Source organism: Scleropages formosus, chromosome 25, assembly GCF_900964775.1.
Source record: "Scleropages formosus chromosome 25, fSclFor1.1, whole genome shotgun sequence".
NCBI classification, from domain to species: Eukaryota; Metazoa; Chordata; class Actinopteri; order Osteoglossiformes; family Osteoglossidae; genus Scleropages; species Scleropages formosus.
In genome coordinates, this window is record NC_041830.1 from 9,075,050 (window position 1) to 9,095,586 (window position 20,537).

Consider the following 20,537-nt stretch of genomic DNA (forward strand, 5'->3'; position numbering starts at 1 on the left):
CTCCTTTCCTTGTCTTCCCCCCCCCCCCCCCCCCAGAAAACACCTGTGTAACAGTAATGGAATTTAGAATTTGCCAAGATTTCTCATGGCATATGCATGATGTTTTTTAGCAACATCCCATGAATTGAAAGAACCACATTGCTGAATTAAAAAGGCCATTATATGAAGCAGGTGGTATTTGCTGTTGTGGTTTTACTAGGAGTATTACAATACCTGTGGGGAACGCCTGCTCTACCTTCACATGGACTGATCTTTTGTTTCTGTGCTTTTAAAAAATGATTGTTTATCATCTGAGTTGAACAATTTTTGATGGTGGGTGACAGCAGCACACTGAAGGGTATTATTATCATGTATGGCCTGGGTATAGAATTTTTTTAAATTCCTTTGATCTATTTGGGTTTTGTCTTCAATGCTCTCCCTGTTCATCCAATATATACTCAGTTATTGTTTGCTTCCTGTTGACCTTTTACTGAATCCTTAGTGTATTCTCTCTTTGTCTTGAGGTTTAACACTGACATTTCTTTACCAGTCTGCTGTTGGACCTGTTAATGATGGTCATGAGTTGTTCGTCATTTGAAAAGTGGGGTCTTTTGACTGTGTGCAGCGAAAGACAAATAATGGTGTGTTAAAAAGCAGTAAACTAAACAAATGATACCCCCCACACACACAAAGGAGTGAGGGGAAATGGTGCTGAAAACAGAAACTAAACCTATTCTCAGAGGGCTGTTTTTCTCAATCCCACTTTGTAATTACTCCACGCACATTATGGATATGCGTTCATTCGCACGATTGGGGTGTCACGCATAAGTACATGCAACATCCCTTAAATTGAGCTGTTTATGTACTAGCACTTCTCAGGCTTCAGTGAAAACTCGAGACCCATTTGACCAGCATACCATGATTGTGTTCATAATCTAGAGATTAGGAACAGAAGCAGTGTGGGATGACTGAAATGGAAAATTGCTCTTCAGAATACCCGAATATCATTTTTCACCCCTTTTCTGGGAATGTAGATCCCTCACCGTTTGTAAGCCTCTAAAAGGAGGCTGAGGTTGCAGGTCACTTTGTAGTCAGAATTAATTTCTAAAACCGGCAGATGTATTTTACATCTGTTTCAAAGGCCTCCTTGTCTGAACCAAACATTTGTTTGCAGGCACACTGAAATGCTGACAATGAGGTTTCGGGCAAGCAGACATCAGCAAGGGAATAGATGTTCTGTGGTTTCTTTCGACATAATCTGGTCCTGAGGGTACGGACTCGTGTGAGTGGATTTCTCATTTAAATAACCTGGAAGATAAGCGGTCTCCCACTCTTTCACATTTCACTGCCTTTATTCAGCTGTCGTCCCTCTGGTCCCAGAAAGCAGGTGTCGGTCTCCTTCGCGTCACCACCTTCCGTCTTTCCCACTCTGGTGAAATGCAGGTCTGCTGTCAAGAAAGGTATTACAGTCCCTTTGAGATACCACATGGCAGATCAGACTTTTTTTTTTTTTTTTTTTTTTTTTTTTTTTAATTTAAAATAAATGGTGGCTTGCCATTTCGTATCTGGTTCTCTGTGTCCTGCAGATAAATTAAGTGGAACAACATGGAATTGGCACATGCAGAATGCCTGCGTTCATGACCTACTATCCATGCCTTCAGTGCAAGGAAAAATGTAGTTTGTAATGTGATCCTTTACGCTACGTATTTGCCGTGATATTATATTTATTCCTGCATGAACTGCTCTCTTTGTTTGTCCGTGCTGGAATTATCCTCAGAATTAATAATATCTTGTCTGCTTTTTATCTGATTTAGTATTGAATTAATACCCATGATGATTACATTGGAATATACCTATTTTACAGGACCTTAAAGCTTGAACAAATGAATAGTGGAAAGTAGTGAAAAACCAGTCAAAGGTCTTTAATACAAAGTGGATTTCCTCTGGCAGATCCTCCTCCCAGTCCACACATGGTGGTTTCATTTTGTGTTCCCAGCAGATACTGCTCAAACGGTTTACGTGTAAAATATCATTTCAGTGGAGCTGTGTAGAGAAAGAATAATCTTTGACTTAAGCCCAGCATTAGTACATTAAGAAGCATAAGAAAAGAAAAGGTGAAGTAAATACAATTTCATCTTTTATTGACACAGGTGTCTTGATCCACTTGTTTGTTACCTATAGTATCTGAAAACATGGCCTTTAAATTGCATGTCAGAGAGCAATGAAGGAGCTGTCAGTATCACTAGCTGATCTGTATTCCTGGCTCTTTGGTGCTTTCTGTATGGAAATCAGCAGCGATTCATTGCTCCCATTTAATAAATAATTTGTGCTTGATTGTACGTCTAATGGTTTTGGTTCTACCAGGATCAGCTCATGTTAGTTGCATGCTGGATATTATAGTACTTCCATCAGAGGTGACGTGACCACAGACTTCTAAACTGGAACAATGAAGCCAAGCCCAGATCTGAACCCTTTACACAACTGAGATGCAACAAAAAACTGAATTTATTCAGCTAACTAGCAAGAAATCTGCGGGTAATTTGGCAACCTCATAAAAAGTCTAGTTAAGGTGCTGTCATTACTTGCACAAAATATATGTACATAAATGTGTGTATACAATATCAGTTAGCTAACAAATGAGGTCAAAGTGGGCAGAAACTGTAAATATATAATTCCTGTGATGTATAGCTTATGAGTGCTGAATTAAGATTTTAGTATCTACAACATTATATTCGAGCGTTAGATGAACTGGGAGTTTTGCTCCACTAATAAGATGAAAGTTCACATAAGGATCATAAACCAGTACATGCTTCATCACTGTTAACATTTCTTCATGTGATGCATGCATTAAACAAATCATACTCTGCGTTTCATCTAGTCCCTCTGAGGAAGGCATGTGATCCACAGTGCAGGTTAGCAAATAAGCATGATCTGTTTGTTTTCTTTGGTGCTTGTAGAACTCAGAGCTGCTGAATCCCTTTTACCATTTGAGAAGGGTTTCAAAATGCATTCCTTTTCAACCCACATGCAGTACATTCTCTGCTCCATTCACCTTTAAAAGCAACGTGTGCTTTTAAATTAACTGCTTAAAGAATTCCATGACACTCTCTATAATTCTTTATTTTACAGTGTGTCACTTTCTTTACTCTGAGCTTTATGTTGCTTTGGAGAAAAGCATCTTCTAAATGAATGTGATATTTGTAAATGTTTCAACGAAGCTCATGAAATGAAGATTAGGTGTGCACGAGCATCGCAAGAGTTAAAGAACACGGTGCACGTCCTCCCCCCGACGATCACCGTGATCATACAGCCCAGTGCCGCTAAGGCTTTGTAGGCTTCACCTTCTCTTTATCGCTCATAGATTTTGCCCCCAATCCAGCGAATAAATAAAGTCGTCACCTGTTCTTGTATTGACTGCCTGATGTGTCCAGTAGAGCTGAGGGCTCAGAGTACTTGAACAAAGGCAAAGGCGCTTGTCAGTCTCCCGGCCTCACCTTCCGGAGGCGGTCAGGAAACAATTCCTGCAGTAGTGACACACAAGCGCATGTCAGTGCTGCTCTCAAGCATCTGGCAGTCTCCTGCTCCTCCAAAGGAAACATATCTAGTGCTTGTCCATGAATGTTCCTATGTCATTTTTAACTCTAAATGTGCTCACGGGTTTAACGTGAACTTCAGAGCCCAGCTGTCACACAACAATGGGTAATGCTTAAATGTACTTGTTAAAATTCGGGTGGCAGTGTTTCACTACTCTTCTTAGTCTTTGCTCAGGTCTTGATGAAACATAACTGTTGAAAAAGGAATACTACTTATACTATTTATTATTACTACCTACCCTATCGCTGCTGTCTCACAGCGCCTATCGCTGTATGGGAGGGCGTGGGTTCGATCCCCACTCAGTGTGTGTGGAGTTTGTATGTTCTCCCCGTGTCTGTGTGGGTTTCCTCTGGGTGCTCTGGTTTCCTCCCACAGTCCAAAGACATACTGTTCAGGTTCTCCCATAGTGTGTCAGTGACAGAGAGTGTGTGTGTTCCACTGATGTATGGATGAGTAACCCAGTGTAAGTAGTGTATCTAGCAGTGTAAGTCACCTTGGTGTATAAGGTGTGTGGGCTCATAACACTACATAGAGTACATTGGAAGTCACTTTGGAGAAAAGTGTCTGCTAAATAAAGAAATGTAAATTTATGTAATATACCAATTCCATATGTAGCTATCCCCGTAATGTATACTAGTTTAAATGGTAGTGTTAGACATACTGCTTTGAGAGTCACGTGTGTGTCTGGTGAAATGCATTTCTGTTGTTATATGTCGCTCTGGAGGAAAAAGTGTGCTAAATGAATAAATTTACAGCAATAAATTATACATGAAGGCAATACATACTGTAGCTGTTCTTCTCGTCAACCTGTTTACAAATCCCCTACTGCTGTGTTCTCCTTTTCTGTGAATTTTTTTCATTATTCTCATCAAATGTAAGGTGGTGTATTAGTTTTACCACAGCATGAAACAGCAACTTAGAATTGCTGCCTTTTGAACAGAAGACCCAGGTTCAACGTCTAACTTGTGGTGTAGTACCCTTGAGCAAGGTACTTGCCCTATATTGATACAGTAAAACTACCTTGATGTATAAATGTGTCAATCCTTAGAAGTAGTTTAACACTTGAAGTCTTTGGTAGAACGTGTGACGTAAATAACTATTGTTATTTAGTAACAACTGTGAGTTTAATGCTGTATTCCACTGCAAAGACATAAACGTGACCTCCTTTATACGTCTAAAAAGGTTTAAACCGCTTCTTTATACCACTGAAATTATTGTTCTAAGAGTATATGGGGCATGGATATGTGAAGTAATATTGGTATGAATTTACAGGAGTGTCTTTTGGGAGGATTTCTCCCAGTTATACTTATGCCCATCCATTCAGTCAAGTAAATAGGTAATATTAGTGTTTTGAGTTCACTGGTAACATGGTAACACACAAAGTGATGCCATCCAGCAGGGACCTCGGTGAGGAACTGCTTTTCCTCATGCATGTTTTAACCAGGATGCCATGGCAACCAGCAGTGGTCCCAGCCAAATGATGTCAGTGTTTTTCAGTTTTGCTTTTTCGCACATTTTTTTTTTTTCCCTTTCCCTTCTTCAGCCAGAATGTGGAATGTACCTTCGGTTACCTCAGTTACATTCTCTGTCATTGGCCTTCAGAGCAGTGGCCTTTGGTATGAATGCGTTTCCCCAACAGGATGTTGACAAATAGCCTCCTGCAGAAGGTTTCCCTGAGACGAGAGCTTAACCTTCAGCAGCCTGACTGCCAAGAGACTATGCAGAGGCAGCTGATGAATTTTAAAAGGCACCCACTAATATACCTGCCTGCAATCCCTTTGTACAAAGTCGCTCACTGTGACTGACATGTTTCGTGCTGAAGGCCAACAGGGAGGATTGGTGTCCAGGGACAAAATTATAGACCGGCATCTTCAAATATACATCATGTGAATAAAGAGGTGGAATCCTCAGACTGCACCTGATTCGTGAAACGTGTGCGTTCGTGTACTTTCAGAAGGTTAGCACACCTCAAAAAACTGATTCTCCAAGAATGCCTCCACAAAATGAAATGCTTTTTTAACATTTACTTTTTGCCTTTAAGGTGTCTTTTTTTTTGGGTTGCAGTTGGGAACCAGAATCATTTATAATCGTTTGTTGTGCTTAATGTAGGAGTCACTCGGAAATCCTGAAAAAGATAGGAACACATGCTGTACGTGCATGTGTGTAAAATTTGTATCTGAATGCCTTTGTCAGACAGGCTCGACCTTGTCAAAAGAGTATTAAATGACAAAAACTGCTCAAGAGCAGAGTGTGTATTGGTCTCGTATCTACTGTCTTTGGTCTCGAATATATTGTACAAAACCGGAGGTATTGGACAAAATGACTGGTGTTCGACAGTGGTATGTCTGCACCTATAACTTTGTCTATGAAATGCATTTTTACTTTACATCTCTTTGAAGAAAATCATCTGGTAAATGAACAAGTGTATTGTAGCTGAACAGATCTCTCGTTGATAGAGTTGTGGGGAGTCTCCCCTCATCCGTGGATCTGCTGTTTCTATATTCAAGGTGGCCGTGTTGAGAACAAATGGCAGTGTGTGTGACTGCATCACTCTAAGCTCTCTAACCCCACTAGTCTCGGGTGAAGGTGACCGAGAAGTTCTTCACTTTGCTTCAGTGCTCTTCTTGAGGACCTTTGAGTGGACTTAAGTAGAGCCAGCAGGCAGTAGCTCGAAGCACGTGTTTAAATGGCAGGGTTCTTTTTTTTCTTCAGTTGCTTTGCATGTAATTTCAAGGCAAGTGATTTCTGTACTACATACTTAATAATTTTACCCAATTTGCAGCTTAGTGTTTCTTAATGAAACAATTTGTCTTTTTGTGAAGTACAATTACAATGGGAAACCTGCAGAAGTGTAGCTCCTGAACCTCTGCTGCTGTTTCCACTAAAAGACATAAATCCCTCGCTTGTTGTCCTTCCTCATAGGATGTCTGCTACAATCTGTCACTTTAATGAGCAGCATGGTATTTTCACACATAATAATTGACTGTTAAATTGAGATGTGTTAGATTAAAGATATAATAGTTAGCTTTATTTACAGTGTAATTATTTATTTCATTGAAAGATGTAGAATGTGTGCGGTTGGCAAGCTGGGCAAAGGGGCTCACTCCAGTTGTGGTAAGGTAGAAACAAGGTTTTTTCTTTTTTTAACTGTAATTTTCTGTGCTAGTAAACAGCAGCACAAGAAGTTGTGAGGAACGCTGGTGCAAGATTGTGGCAGGACCACGTTTGGGTTCGGGTCAGCTGCATGGGCTCAGCAAGGTCCCTCTTCCCAGATCCATCTGCCTACTACTTTAGAAGGTTAATAGTTGCTCAGTAATTCTTTATTCTTCACCAGTGTGTGGAATTTTATTCTTTACTCATGTGCTTGAGCAGTTTTGTTCCTCTACCTCCCTCTTTCCACACCAGACCTCGTGTGCCACAAAAGAGCAACCAGAGTGATTTATTCCTTGGCTGACAGACCTTCTATTGATTTGAGATGTAATCTCGACTAGCCTCTTTTGAAAGGCTTTGGAAAATCTCTCTAGTTTTGACAGGAAATGTTCTCTGTCTTCATTCACAATAAATATAAAACAGAGCAGCAGCCTCTGCAAACTCTGGTGGGTGGATTAAGTCGGTGAGCCCAATGTGCCGTTGTCTAAAATTCTAAATATCTGGCACATTTCCACGACTGAGAAAATGAAAGATGTAATGGGAAGTACAGATTTTGAATATTGAAGGTGCAGCAATGCCAAAGTGAAACTTTGATTATCCTTGCGAAAGCGTCGTAACCTGGAATTTCAAATTCATCCCTTGTTATAACATCCACCCTGCTGACTTCAGTCCATTTTCTATTTCCAGTTGAGAAGAGCCTACAAGTGAACAAAGACTGTGTAGCACAGTTGAGAAAGGGAAATTCAGGTTCATTTGTCACAGTTTGGGAAGAAGAGCAAGTGCCGATACATTCATTAGTTCCTCTTTGGTGCTGTATGATTACGTATAGGTCACCAGGTACCTCCAGACTCTTACCAGGCAAAGTGGACTCCTTGACATTGCAAGTTTTTGCCCTATTATACATTCCAGTCTTCATACTCCTCCTAGTTAACACAGCTTTCCACCTGTTTGAAATACATACCTTAGAGTTCTGTAAACATTTCCATTTTAGAGGATGGGTGCTCTTCTGCATATATATCAAATTCCGTCTGTACTTTTGGAGAAGACCAGGTGATGCTAGAGTCAGCGAGTGCAGTGGTACTGTATTACATGTTTTCTCCAATTGTATTGAGGAAGTCTTATGTGGCTGAGTTATAACATGAGTTTAAAGACAGGATTTGCAGACAGATTTGGCTGCAGTGATGCTCAGTTATACGACAGTGTAATAACTGTATGCAGCTGTGTGTCACGTGTCAAGTAAACCTCTCCTGACTTTCCAAGTGAATTGTGGCGATACAGCGGCAACTGATATGCTTACACCAACAAAGACTTTTCCCTCAAAGTCCTTTCACGGCTGTCTTGTAGGAACACTGAGACACCCACTGTTTTCCTCTTGGCTAATTAACTTGCCCATTTTGTCCCCAATTAGTCTTTATACTGTCTCTTGTTAAGGAATCAAACTGCTTACTGGTATCGCATGTCTAAGTAAGTCTTTTATAGCAGTGTATGGATCAAGTCAGCTCTCACTTGTGTATTCCAAACCTTGTAGACCTTAGCCCTTCAGCCCTAAGGGTATAGGCTATAGCTCAGGACCTTCTGTATTGGATTATGGCTGAAAATAATTGTGTTTTCCTAATACAGTTCTATCAGGAAGAGTATATGAAAGCTGTACCATGGATTCAGCAGTGGTCTGGAAATATTACATCTGAAGCTTTCCTTAGACAAGGACTTCTCATTGTCATTGGTTTTATAGAAATCAGGTTTTACCCTTATCAGACAGTCCCTCGAATGCCCAGTGGGATGGTGGTGTGGTGGTTGGGAGCCTCATAAGATTGGTGTCTCTGTCAATCACTATCAGGCCACCTGTACTCCAGGGCTGAGGAATCATAGAAAAATCCTGCATCCAGTAGGGTGGACTGGAGCATCAAGGGGAATAGGATATTGCTAAGAATGATAACCTTTTACTGTTCGGTCTAGTAGAAATTTGAAAATGGAAGACGACCTAATACGAGACTGCACAAGAACCTTTAATTACTTATTGTGTTCATGACAGGAAGAACTGCTAGGAAATTATTTCCATATCCCATATTTTGGTAAAGTATATCTTTTTGCCTTACATCATGTGAAATTTTGTAATCATTTAATGTGTTGCTCACAAGTTGGGACAGTGATGGTGCCTTGAGCGATGAAATTGTAACGATTATGTAAATTTGTTATCAGGTGAGAAATATACATATCGGCTTTCCTTGACTAACTTTTTCCTAAAAATCTGCTTGTAAAGTGAATTCTCATAAAACTAATTATCATTGATTTAGGCTAAAATATGTGCTCCTAGGCTGCTGAAAGTTAACTCATTTTTTCCATACTATGTAGTGTTCCTGTCTTTTAAACAGAAAATCTAAATCAAGCCTAATTCAGATCTTATTCATTCAAATATCAGAACTATTGTGGACCCATTTTAATACAGGGTTAAAACCCCTGTGTTCAAAATTGCTTTTACATAAAATGCTTACGTTCTCCATATTTTCTGTGCACTTCTCACTTTCACTTTTATTTTAGAATAAAAAAATCTTGTTTCAAGTTTTTAAAAGTCCGATACATCCAAAACAAAAGTACCATACATTTCTTTTAGAGTGGTAAATTGTATTTCTTCTTCATTGAAAAGCATTTTGAAAATCTGCTTTTAACGGTAGTTAATAAGAGTTCTTATTGTTAGAAAATTACTTAACAAGGCAATTCTTACAATGTAAATACTGTGATCGCCCATACCAGCAGGTGGCGTATTTGTTAGAACTGTTGCCTTATACTCTAGAGTATGAATGTTATCTCCTGTCGCAGTGCTCTTTATCAAGGTATTAACCCTGAAATGATACAGTAAAAATTATACAGCTGTATATATATGAGTATATCGTTGTAAGTAGCTTACTCACTATAGGTAAATAAGTAATTGGAAATGTAATCCCAAAAATACCGCAATATCTGTATTGCCCACCATTAGTGAGAGAGCCCCAAAACAGACTGGGAGGATATAATAAGGAACAGGTCAATATGTAAAAGAACTTTAAAAATAGATCATTTGGTCTCAGCTGCCAACTCTACCAGCTGTTCGATGAGGGAATGAAAGGCGGCTATGCAAGAGGTTGTTGACAGATGTTTTGCAGACTATGTCATGGTGGCCTCTTCTTGTCAAGTGTCAGCATTTTTTTCTTGGTATTTGTGCTCTGTACAGCCGCTTTTTACTAAAATAGCACCGCCTAAATGATGAAAAAAACTGGTAAGGTTGTCTGTCCAGAGATGGATGTTGAAACTGGCTTTTGAATTGATGTCCAAATATATGACCCAAGAGAATATGTTAACTGAAAGAAATGAAGGGGAATGAGTACACACTTCCCGTTTTACTTGGCTTGTAGACTGGTTCATTAATTAGTAAACATAATGAGGCATCGCCATAGATCAAGCCCAGTTTTCCTTTGGAGTTTGCCTACCCCTGAAGACTAACAGCTCTGCACTTCAAGAGGCCCTCCTAAGACTTCAAGTTGAGTTCAAAGGAAATGTGCTCAGCACACATCCCTCAGAGTGCCCTGCTTTTGTGTTTTCCAGAATGGCACAGATTACGGCTACCTGGTTCGGCAGAACTCTGAGCTCCTGCGGGCACTGGATGATTTGGAAAAGACTTGTGCTTCCCTGAAGGAAGAAAATGGCCTTCTGGTAAGCAAGGATCAACACTCTTGCGAATGTGCATGAACTCCTAAATAGTTGTGTGCTCAAGAGCAACTGTTTGCAGATGGCAGGGTGTCCATATGACCCATCCTTACGATCCTAATTATAATCCACAATAAGGTGCTGGCATCAAGAGAGATTAAATACTCTTGCAGCCCATTCCCGTCTAGCTACAGATGGTTTGGGGGAACCCTTGAAGCTCTCACGTGCTCTGTTTCCTGTTATGCCGCCAAGCGTAAAAGCCGTTCCCCAGAAACGGAGGAGAAGGTCAAGCGACTGAAGCGGAAGAACACGGAGCTGGCAGTCATCGCCAAGAGGCTGGAGGAGAGAGCACGGAAGCTGCAGGAAGCCAACCTTAAAGTGGTGAGGAGACACCAACCATCCTGGTGTAGAGAGCAACAGTGGTGTTCCAACTTGTCTGAGGGCATGGCCTCTTTTCACACTCCTCTATGTACCTGTGACACTCAAAAGGAAATGTGTATTACAGCACTTTTTGTTTTTTATTTTTTAAAGTTTCTTATAAGAATGCCTCTGTCAGAAGGCTCCAGTAGTATTCAAAAGAATGCTCCTGATCTGCCATCATTTTTGTCTGTAGATCTGACAAAGTGAGCAAAGGTGATAAACGAACAAGTACCATCTTCGGTGAACCACCCGCAACGCTTTTCGTAATCAGCTCTGTGACATTTATGAGTATGAATAGCATATTCCTCAGAACAAGGATACACTCTAAACTTGTTCCAATTGCTATAACGAACGGAGGAGTGTATTTTTTCACATATAAATACAGGTGGTTCTCTCCTTACGACGGGGTTCCGTTTCGATTATTTCATCGCAGGTGGACTGTCAAAAGCCAGAAATCCCCTTATATTTTATGTACCATAAGGATATAGAAACGATATGCATGAATGCTACATTATGTAGTACACTTTGTTGTATTTTTCACTAATCTCACACATTATTATCATGTTAATACTAATATTGCAGTATTGCTGCAGTATTGTTTTCCTGCACTGTTTTCACTTTCATTGCTATGTTTGTCTTCCGCCTGAAAATAATGAAATAAAACTAATGGGGCAGCTTTCATAATCCCAGTCACCTTCACCCACATACATCATGCATCGAGGACTACCTGCGTAAAAAGTAATATAACAATATTAGAGGGGCTTCAAAATACTTTAATGTTACCACTGCCATAGCTGGAAGTTAAAGCATCTCTCTGTAAATGATATAAAAGCTCTTTCCCGCAATAATACGTGGCCAGTAATGCAAAAATCAGTATTGGAGGAAGTGAAGTGTTTCGGCTTGTGGGGAGCTGTTTGCAGGCTCCCAGTGGTTGTTAATAATAAAACCTTCAAATGGTCTGGCCATCGGGCACACGTGAAGCTGCCATGCCTCCTGCGTGGGCACCTGTCTCTACACAGACCACCATATGCCCTGGCATGCATTTCCCTCCTCAAGCCAGCCTGCTACCAGACTGTAGAACTCCTCTTCATGATTCCCTGCCATGTTTCATAGGATCCAAACAAAAAAGCACAATCAGTTCCTTCCAAGTGTTCATAATTTGACAGGTCCATTGTTTTTATGCAGTTAATCAGAGCCAGAGCGCTGTTGGTCTGGGTTGTAATGTTATAGAAAAAAAGTAGCTCATCTTCACAACTTCAGTTCAGAACAGTTTGAAATACAACAGGATTCGGCAGCGCTAAAGACTTGAAGTGTACTGCGGGGCGGTACTGCAGGTTTCAGCTGAAATGGAAGCCGCTGTGGAGTTGCAGTGAACAGCGTTTCCCGAATCTTGTCGGAAGGCGATGTTTAGCATGCGTTCGTGAGAGACGCTCACTGTTTTTGCTCAGCATCTTGTTTCTGATCCCTAGGTGAACGTGCCCGCCCCGCTGAAGGCCGGCTCCTTGGAACAGTACAAGAGGGCCTTTGCCCGACAGCGTGCGAGGGACCTCGCACAGCACGCTGATACCCTGCTCTCCAAGGACAAGGAGATCGCCGCCCTCCAACGGGAGTGCCGAGAGCTGCAGGCACGTCTTGGCGAGGGCAAGGTACCGCAACTTCAACCATGTGCTTTTCCTGAACTTTCTCGTATTGAGTTAACGCCAGGTATTGGCGTGCCCGAGCGTGTGCAGTGTGTCCGCTTTCCATGATGAGCTTCTTGTTCTGCGTCTCCCTCTGCTGGATGCACCAGAAAAAAGGAGAAAATCAAACTACCTCGCTGTCAGAAAATGTTTTCTGCTCTTCTGTCACAGCAGTTTGATTGCGTTTCGTGTGGATTGTGAACATCTGTAGCCATCATTTCCAAGGATTTGTGCTTGAGCCACACTGATACGATGATGTTAATATTCCATTGAAAGCCTTCTGAGGTTTACTTAGTCCATCTCAGCCTCACAGGACTCAGATGAAGCCATAAACCACATCTGCCCTTCAGCTTTTAAAGATCCAGATGTAAAGCATTCAAAGACCCATATGCATCTGAATTCTTATTTAAATAAGATTTTTATCCGTATTTTCATTTGGCCTTAAAAGGTTGGGTTTATGAAACATGAATGTATTATTCATACAGTATCTTTTTTTTGTTTGTTTGATCAGCTTTGCTGCTTTTATGCTAGAATTAATGTCTTTGAATGCAGGCACTCTGAGCCCAAAGGAAGCAACTCTAACCATTGCGCCACCTGCTGCCCTTTAGCAACATATTAATCCTAGAATATAAATCCATTATTCCAGGAAATTTCTTCAAGTCTTTCAAGGATTCTATGAAGTTTGATTCCCTGAATCCCTGCTCAGTACTGTGCTCGCTAAGATGCACGCTACTAGAATCTCATCGTTTTAGGTCCCTTTAAATTTTCCTGACATAAGATGTAACAGCGCCTTTCTGGGAAAAATATTGAGTTTGTTCCATTTTCAGAAGTTTGAGTCTCGAATAGCTGTACAATTTTTGAATTTGTGTGGTCCTTGTCTGGTCTAAAACAATATCTTCTGCTGAATAGATGTTCAGGAAATTCAGCCCCTTAACGCTTTTATCCAGTATGCCACGTATTTCCAATGACATCTGCAGCCGGAAAAGTTGTAGATTTTGAACATCTACCTGCTTATGAAGTAATTTTGGCCTCCTGGATACAATTTCTTGGACCTCTTTATGGCTTAACTTAGCCTTACATTTAGTCTGCAATCTGTATGTAAGCAACAACAGGAAATGCTTATTTGAATGTAACAATTATTAAATAATGCAGCGCAGCAGAGCCATTGCAGGAAGCAAGAAGAGGCTCAGAGCAGTACTGATGTAGGGCAGCCTTTCTATTTGTGAGCGTTTCTCATGCCCGTTCCGCTCTTTTTCTCCCCACCTCACCGGCAGGGCAACCCTGCTGGGTCAGGCATCTCTGAGTTCGAGCGTCTGCTGCGGGAGTCCCAGAAGGAGGTCCTGCGACTGCAGAGGCAGCTGTCCGTGTCTTCAGCCAAGGAGGTTGTGGCTGGGAGCCCCTCCAAGAAGGTCAGACCTCTTCCTTGCACAATGCCAGCTCCATTTATAGCAAGGAGTTATGGGAGATCGATTAGCAGTCTTTCCAAAAATGCACATCACTTCTAAATTCCTTTGGCCTGCGTTGTGAAGGATCAAAGGGAGGTGCAACTCGAGTTCCTCTCGCTGTTCTATATACCACTTGCTGCTGGTGGTTGCAAAGTAATTATTTGACTTATCGTGGCTCCTGGGTCAGAGATTGTGATGTATGTTGATATGGACACTTAAGTTTTTTTTTTCTTTAAACAACTGTAATATACTGTTTTTGTCATGACCCATAAGTTACTGTTAAATATTATGAATATGATTCACCAAGCCCGAATGAGTTAAAATAGATGTTAAATGTTATCAGCATCATTAGGATGTTGATGTCTTGACATATAGTTATATGCAAATGTCTTCATAGAACATTTAGAAATAAATTATTTAAAAACTATGAATGATTAAATAATTGTTTGTTTATTCAGTAATGATTTATTCCATGTTTTAATATTATTTGTAAATAAATAATACACTTTTGTTAGCCAGGATCTGATTTGCTAGAGTACTGTTATACTACTGCATACTGACTGTGGTCCTCCCTAACCCTAAATTTATTGCATTATTTATTACATAAATGGTTCTGTCTGCAGCGAAACACATTTGCAATTTTTAATCCCAACTCCCATATTTGTTTTGATTGTCTGTGCAAGATGAAGAGAGTATATGCTCGTGGGAACAAGTAACACTGAAATAAATCACCCATATACTGTACTTCTTGGAATAATATATATTTTTGCAAGGTAAAATCAGTGCTAATCTTGTGTTGTCAAAAGTAATACATCTTATTTCACAAAGACTTGTGGCATGTCTTGATGTAGTTCATCAGGCCTCTTTGTATGTGGCAGTGTATTCTAGAACACCCTGAAAAGTGCCAAAAAAAGACGTTTCGTCCTCATTATCAAATTTATATTGCTCGTCGTGATGCCAAATGCAAAAAAAGGACTAATGAGGTTCATTTCAGGACAGAAATGCATATATGTTTTTTCCACAAATATCAGGCACCACACTTAGAAAAATCTTTGAAGTTTAGCTAAATTACACATACAGTATTATTTTCACAGGTTAGTCATTAGGTTGAACGGTTTATTCTCTGACAGTCAGCTCTGTCATACGCATCTCAAGCAAAATATGAGACGTCTGCAAAAGTGGATTGTCAGAGGAGTACCACTTTTTTGTTCATTTTGTATTTTCTGAAACTTTAGTAACCTAAACTGGTACTTAGCCCCATTTGCATTAATGCAAGACTTCATTTTTGAAAAGTAACAATTAAATACATCATTAACAACTGGTAAATTTAAATAATAGTAATTCAGGTGAAGGCAGCATGTGGTTAGTGGTTAGAGCTGTTGCTTTTGTACTCAGATGTCACAGGTTCATATCCCACCTTCTGTTGTAGTACCCCTGAGCAAGGTACTTAGCCAGAATTTCTCTAGCAAAATAAAAAAAAAAAAAATAGATAAATAATTTGAATGCACTTGAATTTTATATTTTAGTCTCGTAATGCATTCTGTTAACATCTCAATAAAATAAAATTGTAAAGCGTAATTAACTAAGCTATAAGCTGTAGCAAGAACGTGTATACAGTACTCCCAGGTACATGAGGACCTGGGATGAGAGCAGTCACTCTGCTGTTCCATGTTACAAATGTGTTCTTTCTTCAGTGTAAAAGGAAGTCGCTTTAATTAACCGTGGACTGTAAATAGTGAACTGCACCTATCTTATCAGCATTTCTCTTCCTTAACCAGAACCCATTACAGTCCCTGAAAGTGCCTGAATACGTGTTCACATTTTCTAATTACATGCCTACAACAAGTACTGAGGCTCTTGTTTGTTTTTGGACTTGTTGGCAATCTGGTGGCTTTAATTGTTGAAGGTTCTGCAAACCATTTCCTCACCCTTCAGAGTCCCGAAAGGTCTCTTCATGCATAGCAGTTGTTATGTATATTTATTTTCAATCCAAAAGAATCTAAGTGTAGGAATAAATGTGGCAGGGCTGCTTTTCTCAACAGTTAGGGGGTAAGGGTGCATGTGATGTTACCTTGTGCAACATCACCTTGTTCGGTGACTGAACTCGCATCATACCTTGTCATTATTCATATTTTCAGATTACAGTTTTATATATATATATACACACACACACACACACACACACACACACACATACATACTCACTGTCTGAGCGGGGTCACGGAGAACTGGAGCCTAACCCAGCAACACAGAGCACAAGGCTTGGGGGGGGCAGCAACATGCACACCCTGGACAGGATGCCAGTCCGCCACAAGGCACCCCAAGTGGGCCTCGAACTCCAGACCCACCACACAGCTGGACCCCGCCAAACCCGGAGCACCACCATTCCCCCCTCTACAGTTATACAGTTATGTACTAATAATTTAGTATATTAATTTATCAGTCATTATTATTTCTTAATTTTTCATTAACTAAGCTAGGAGATAGTGTTCCAAAACAACTTGCAGTGTTAGTGTACCCTCACTACTTACAATTACATTCATCACCCATTTAAACTGCTGGGTAATTTTAGCTGTATCAGTTTGGGGTAAGTACCTTAACCAGTGCTACTACAGCAGGTGGTGGGATTCAAACCTGGGTCTTTCAAATGAAAGCTAACAGCTCTGTTATGCCACCTGCTGCCCTTAGACTTCAGTTAGATTGTGGTGATACTATAGTTTAAGGCGAGAAGTCATTTAATTTTTCAATGAGTCTTTGTCCCTGCACACTGGTATGGATTTTTAGTTAAATATATTTCTAAAAAAGTTTCTCGATGGGAAATCTTTAAACGAAACCTGGCAATCTGGTATCTCGGAGGATGACGCACGCACAGTGAAAGGGGCCGTTATTATGTGCATGTTAATCCCCTGCAGCCACTGAGTGGTACAGTCCAGCAAATCCTCTCCGCATCGCTGTGGCAGTGGTTAGAAAGGTTTCCATGGTAGGCGAGACCGCAGCTGCTCCAAAGACTTTTCTGACCCTTCTGCTCCAGATAACTGGGGGCTGGTGAAGTCCACCCCCATACATTGCCACAAGTCGCAGGAAAGGGGTAGGTTACTTTTTCATTTTTGAAGTTGTCTAGTTGGCAAGTATGCGTGTGTTCATACAGTTGCCCTCGCTTCACTGCCGGTCTTTTTCATGAAGTGCACTTGGCACACACACCTGAGGCTCTGAAATGTAAAACATTTACATTTATTTATTTAGCAGAAGCTTTTCTCCAAAGCAACTTCCAATGAACTCTATGTAGTGTTATCAGCCCACACACCTTATTCACCAAGGTGACTTACACTGGCAAAACCCTGCAAGATGTATGTGAAACCGTATTCTGTGCTCAAGGGCAGAGTAACCTCTGTGCCCCAGGTCAAAAAATGTCGGAACGAAATGTCTGAAGAGCACCACAGTCTTCTGAGCCGTCTGTTCCTTATGCTTGTACGCTTGGCGTTAACGGCAACTTGTTCCAGCTGAGCGGATTCCGGGTCTGACAGATTTGCTGTTTGATCAAATCCAATCTTTTAAACCCTCCCCTCATGTGTCATGCACGCTGGGGTTTTACAGCCCAGGGGCCTCAACGTGTCCAAGCAAATAGGGCCAGCACCTGTTTTGTGTCACCTTGTTGTTCACCAGGGCTCAGTGGCCAACTGATTCATTCCATCGCCAACTAAACGTGTTCCTCCCACAGGGCTGCGGCATGTCAGCATGCAGTTAAAAACCATACAGCTGGTACAATCCATTAAGGTGCTTTCAAAGGAAGTGATCCAGTTAGCTCTTTCGACGGTCTGCGGGGATTACTGCAATGTACTTACGGCCACCCGGGCCCATATGGGCATCTGCTGGTTCAGCATACCGGCCTGGAGGTCCACAGCCTGGTCCATAGGTGGTCCTTTCCTTGCTGATAGGCCTCTAGACTCCACTTTCTTCACCTCCTAACTTCCACCGCTCCTAAGATCAACACTGTGACTGAGGTTACAAGTTGATGATTTTACTGCAGGTTTGGATCCTCCGTCTGTGAAATTGGTGCTGATCATGCGTTTAAGGGTCACTGTGATCCTGCTCCTCGTGGAATCAGTAACATTGAGTGCATTCAGGACTCCTGATTTTACACTCTACAGGAGTTGGATGTGTTGGAATTGAGCACAGGCCCCCCATGTGTGCCACATCCCATAACTGAGTGTGTGTGAAGCTGGAGAGATCACCAGGTTTCCCTTTCCGCGCTAGCATCACCGCAAAGCAGGAGCCCTCGGTGTTCCGTTGACCGGTTTATCTTGTTACTGGGTCGTGACCCACTGTGGAATGGATGCAGGTGCAACTTTCCACAAGTAGTTCACACCAAAATAGAACCAAGTAACAATTCTGAACCATCAAGGCCAGAGCAAACGGTGTCAAGACCAGTGTGTTGTGTGTCCCCTTTCAACCTCTAAACGCTTATTCCTGCTGTCAAATAAGCTGTGACACCTCTAGTTCTGTGCCGAACAGCCAGTTGGAAGCCATGTTAAAATAGACTGTAAGGTTAATGTTGGAGAACACAGGCCCAGTTCTATAGCAGAAGCACATCCTTATGTGATCTTCCAGTTCATCAGACGTATCGCTGAACTCAGAATATTAGTCCCAGAATTTTTCCTGTTTGTTGTAAACTTACATTTTTTTTTTTTTTCACTTTGGTCTTGTTTTACAGGGTTTTTTTTTTTGGCTTGTTTTAGTGAAAATATGCACGTGGTATGGTAAGTTCTAAGAATGGCCACCATGTGATGTTGCTGAGGTCAAACAGGGCAGCGCTACTGTACATGGCAGCCAGCTACAGCTTATTTTTGTACCACATAAACAAGCGGTTGTTGACAATGACAATAAAGGGCAAAGTGCTTCCATAAATAGGATGAATAATTCTTTTAGTGGTTTTGTTTATTTTTTTGCATTATCTATTTTAGATACTGATTTAATGATTTTCTTTATGTAGAGATACAGAAGCTTATTTCCTGTTTACTGCTGTCATTAGAGCTGTTCCAGACAGGCAGTGATTTTCCTTCTGTTGTGCTTGAGACTGACCGCTATTTGATGATTAAGGTAATGTTACGTATCTCATTTCCAGGCTACAGCGGAGACCCCTGTCACAGGGGTGGGTGATGCCCTAGGTCCCCCTGACAGGACCCATGGCGTGCAGGAGGAGGAGAAGCGGGAGCCCCCTTTGAAGCCTGAACCGCACTGCTGTCCTGCAGACGAGTGTCAGCTGCCAGAGCAACACCTGCAGTACCTGGTGAGGAACTTCTGCAGCCACAGGGTCGATGAGATTGGTGGGATTACATTCTGGAAATAAGTGAGGTTTGCTTCAGTCCTCTGCAAAGATGGTCTGTTAACCTGGACAACACATACGGCAAAGTGTCCACCAGTGTAACTTCAGTACTGCTGTAGTCAGTATTTATTATGTTGTTAGCATTTGCTTTTATGCTAAATGAATTCTGGTTTTCTGCTGCCTTATAAGTTTTTGAAGTCATCAGGTTTATATTGCACAGTTGTTAAGTGCCATTTGACTGTTACTGACTCCTGGTGACAGCAAAAATAATGCCTCCAGAAAGTTATATTCTCTGCTCCTGTCCATGGTGTTGAAAGGGCTGTGTCCATTCATGCTATGATTGAGCCCATTCATTGGGTTGATGCTCGTTCTCTTGTATATTCCTCTATCTTTTTCCATCATCGCCATCCTTTCATGAAAATATAGCCATCCCATGATGTGTCCGGTGTACAATAACTTCAGTCCAATCATTATTGCTTCCCATGAGAATTCTGGTTTGATTTGATCTGGTTTCCCTTTGGTTATTCTTGTGGTTGTCCACTGTGTCCTTAAGTCTCCTCCAGCACCACAGTTCAAAGGAGTCCATGTTTTCCCTGTCCTGCTTCTGCAGTGTCCAGCATTCACACCCAGATAGTGTTACAGAAAATGCTGTTACATCAGCAGTTCTTATCTTCATTCTTGCAGACACATCTTCACCTTAAAGGACCTTTTCCAGATCTTTCATTGCAGCTCTGCCAAGTTCTGGTCTTTGCCATATCTCTTGTCTGCTGGATCCCTTATTGTTGATCACCGTGTGGTCAACAAGAGGCAGAAGTTGCAAACAACTTTTATGTCTTTGCTGTCAACAGTGAAGTTTGCTGCTGTAGGCAGAACGACTTTAATTACAGTGCAACAGCAAAATCTATCATGAGCCTTGGGTCGATGAGTGTTTACTGAAGTTTTCCAGTTGGAGATGAAGTATCACTCGAGATAAACCTCCCAAATATAAACTTTGCAGGTGTACTGTATTTAACTGCAATGCTAAAAAACAAAAGTTGTAGTGTCAGCTTTAACGCAAATTTAAACGGTGACCTTAAGTTATAATAAATCATAGCAAAATGTACTATTTGTAATTCATGAGAACTAATATTTTAAAAGCAAAATACTAGGAAAAAAATTAACTACAAGCCACATTGTTTGCTGCTATTACCTCATTATTTTGCATATACTTTAATTTACATTCATGTAACCACCCTGAAATGAGCAGATTCTTCCTCTGCTTTCAGC

General features: G+C 41.1%; 1 protein-coding gene across 4 annotated transcripts in view; it reads left to right on the forward strand.

The window, feature by feature from the left end:
- tspoap1 (TSPO associated protein 1) overlaps positions 1 to 20,537 on the forward strand; it is a 90,319-nt gene that overhangs the window by 39,723 nt on the left and 30,059 nt on the right. For all 4 annotated transcript variants that reach the window (XM_029249165.1, XM_029249163.1, XM_029249166.1 and 1 more), the window contains 5 exons: positions 10,303 to 10,410; positions 10,657 to 10,785; positions 12,294 to 12,470; positions 13,778 to 13,912; positions 19,071 to 19,235. In XM_029249165.1, the coding sequence (XP_029104998.1) occupies positions 10,303 to 10,410; positions 10,657 to 10,785; positions 12,294 to 12,470; positions 13,778 to 13,912; positions 19,071 to 19,235 (714 nt within the window). The remainder of the gene's footprint in view (positions 1 to 10,302; positions 10,411 to 10,656; positions 10,786 to 12,293; positions 12,471 to 13,777; positions 13,913 to 19,070; positions 19,236 to 20,537) is intronic.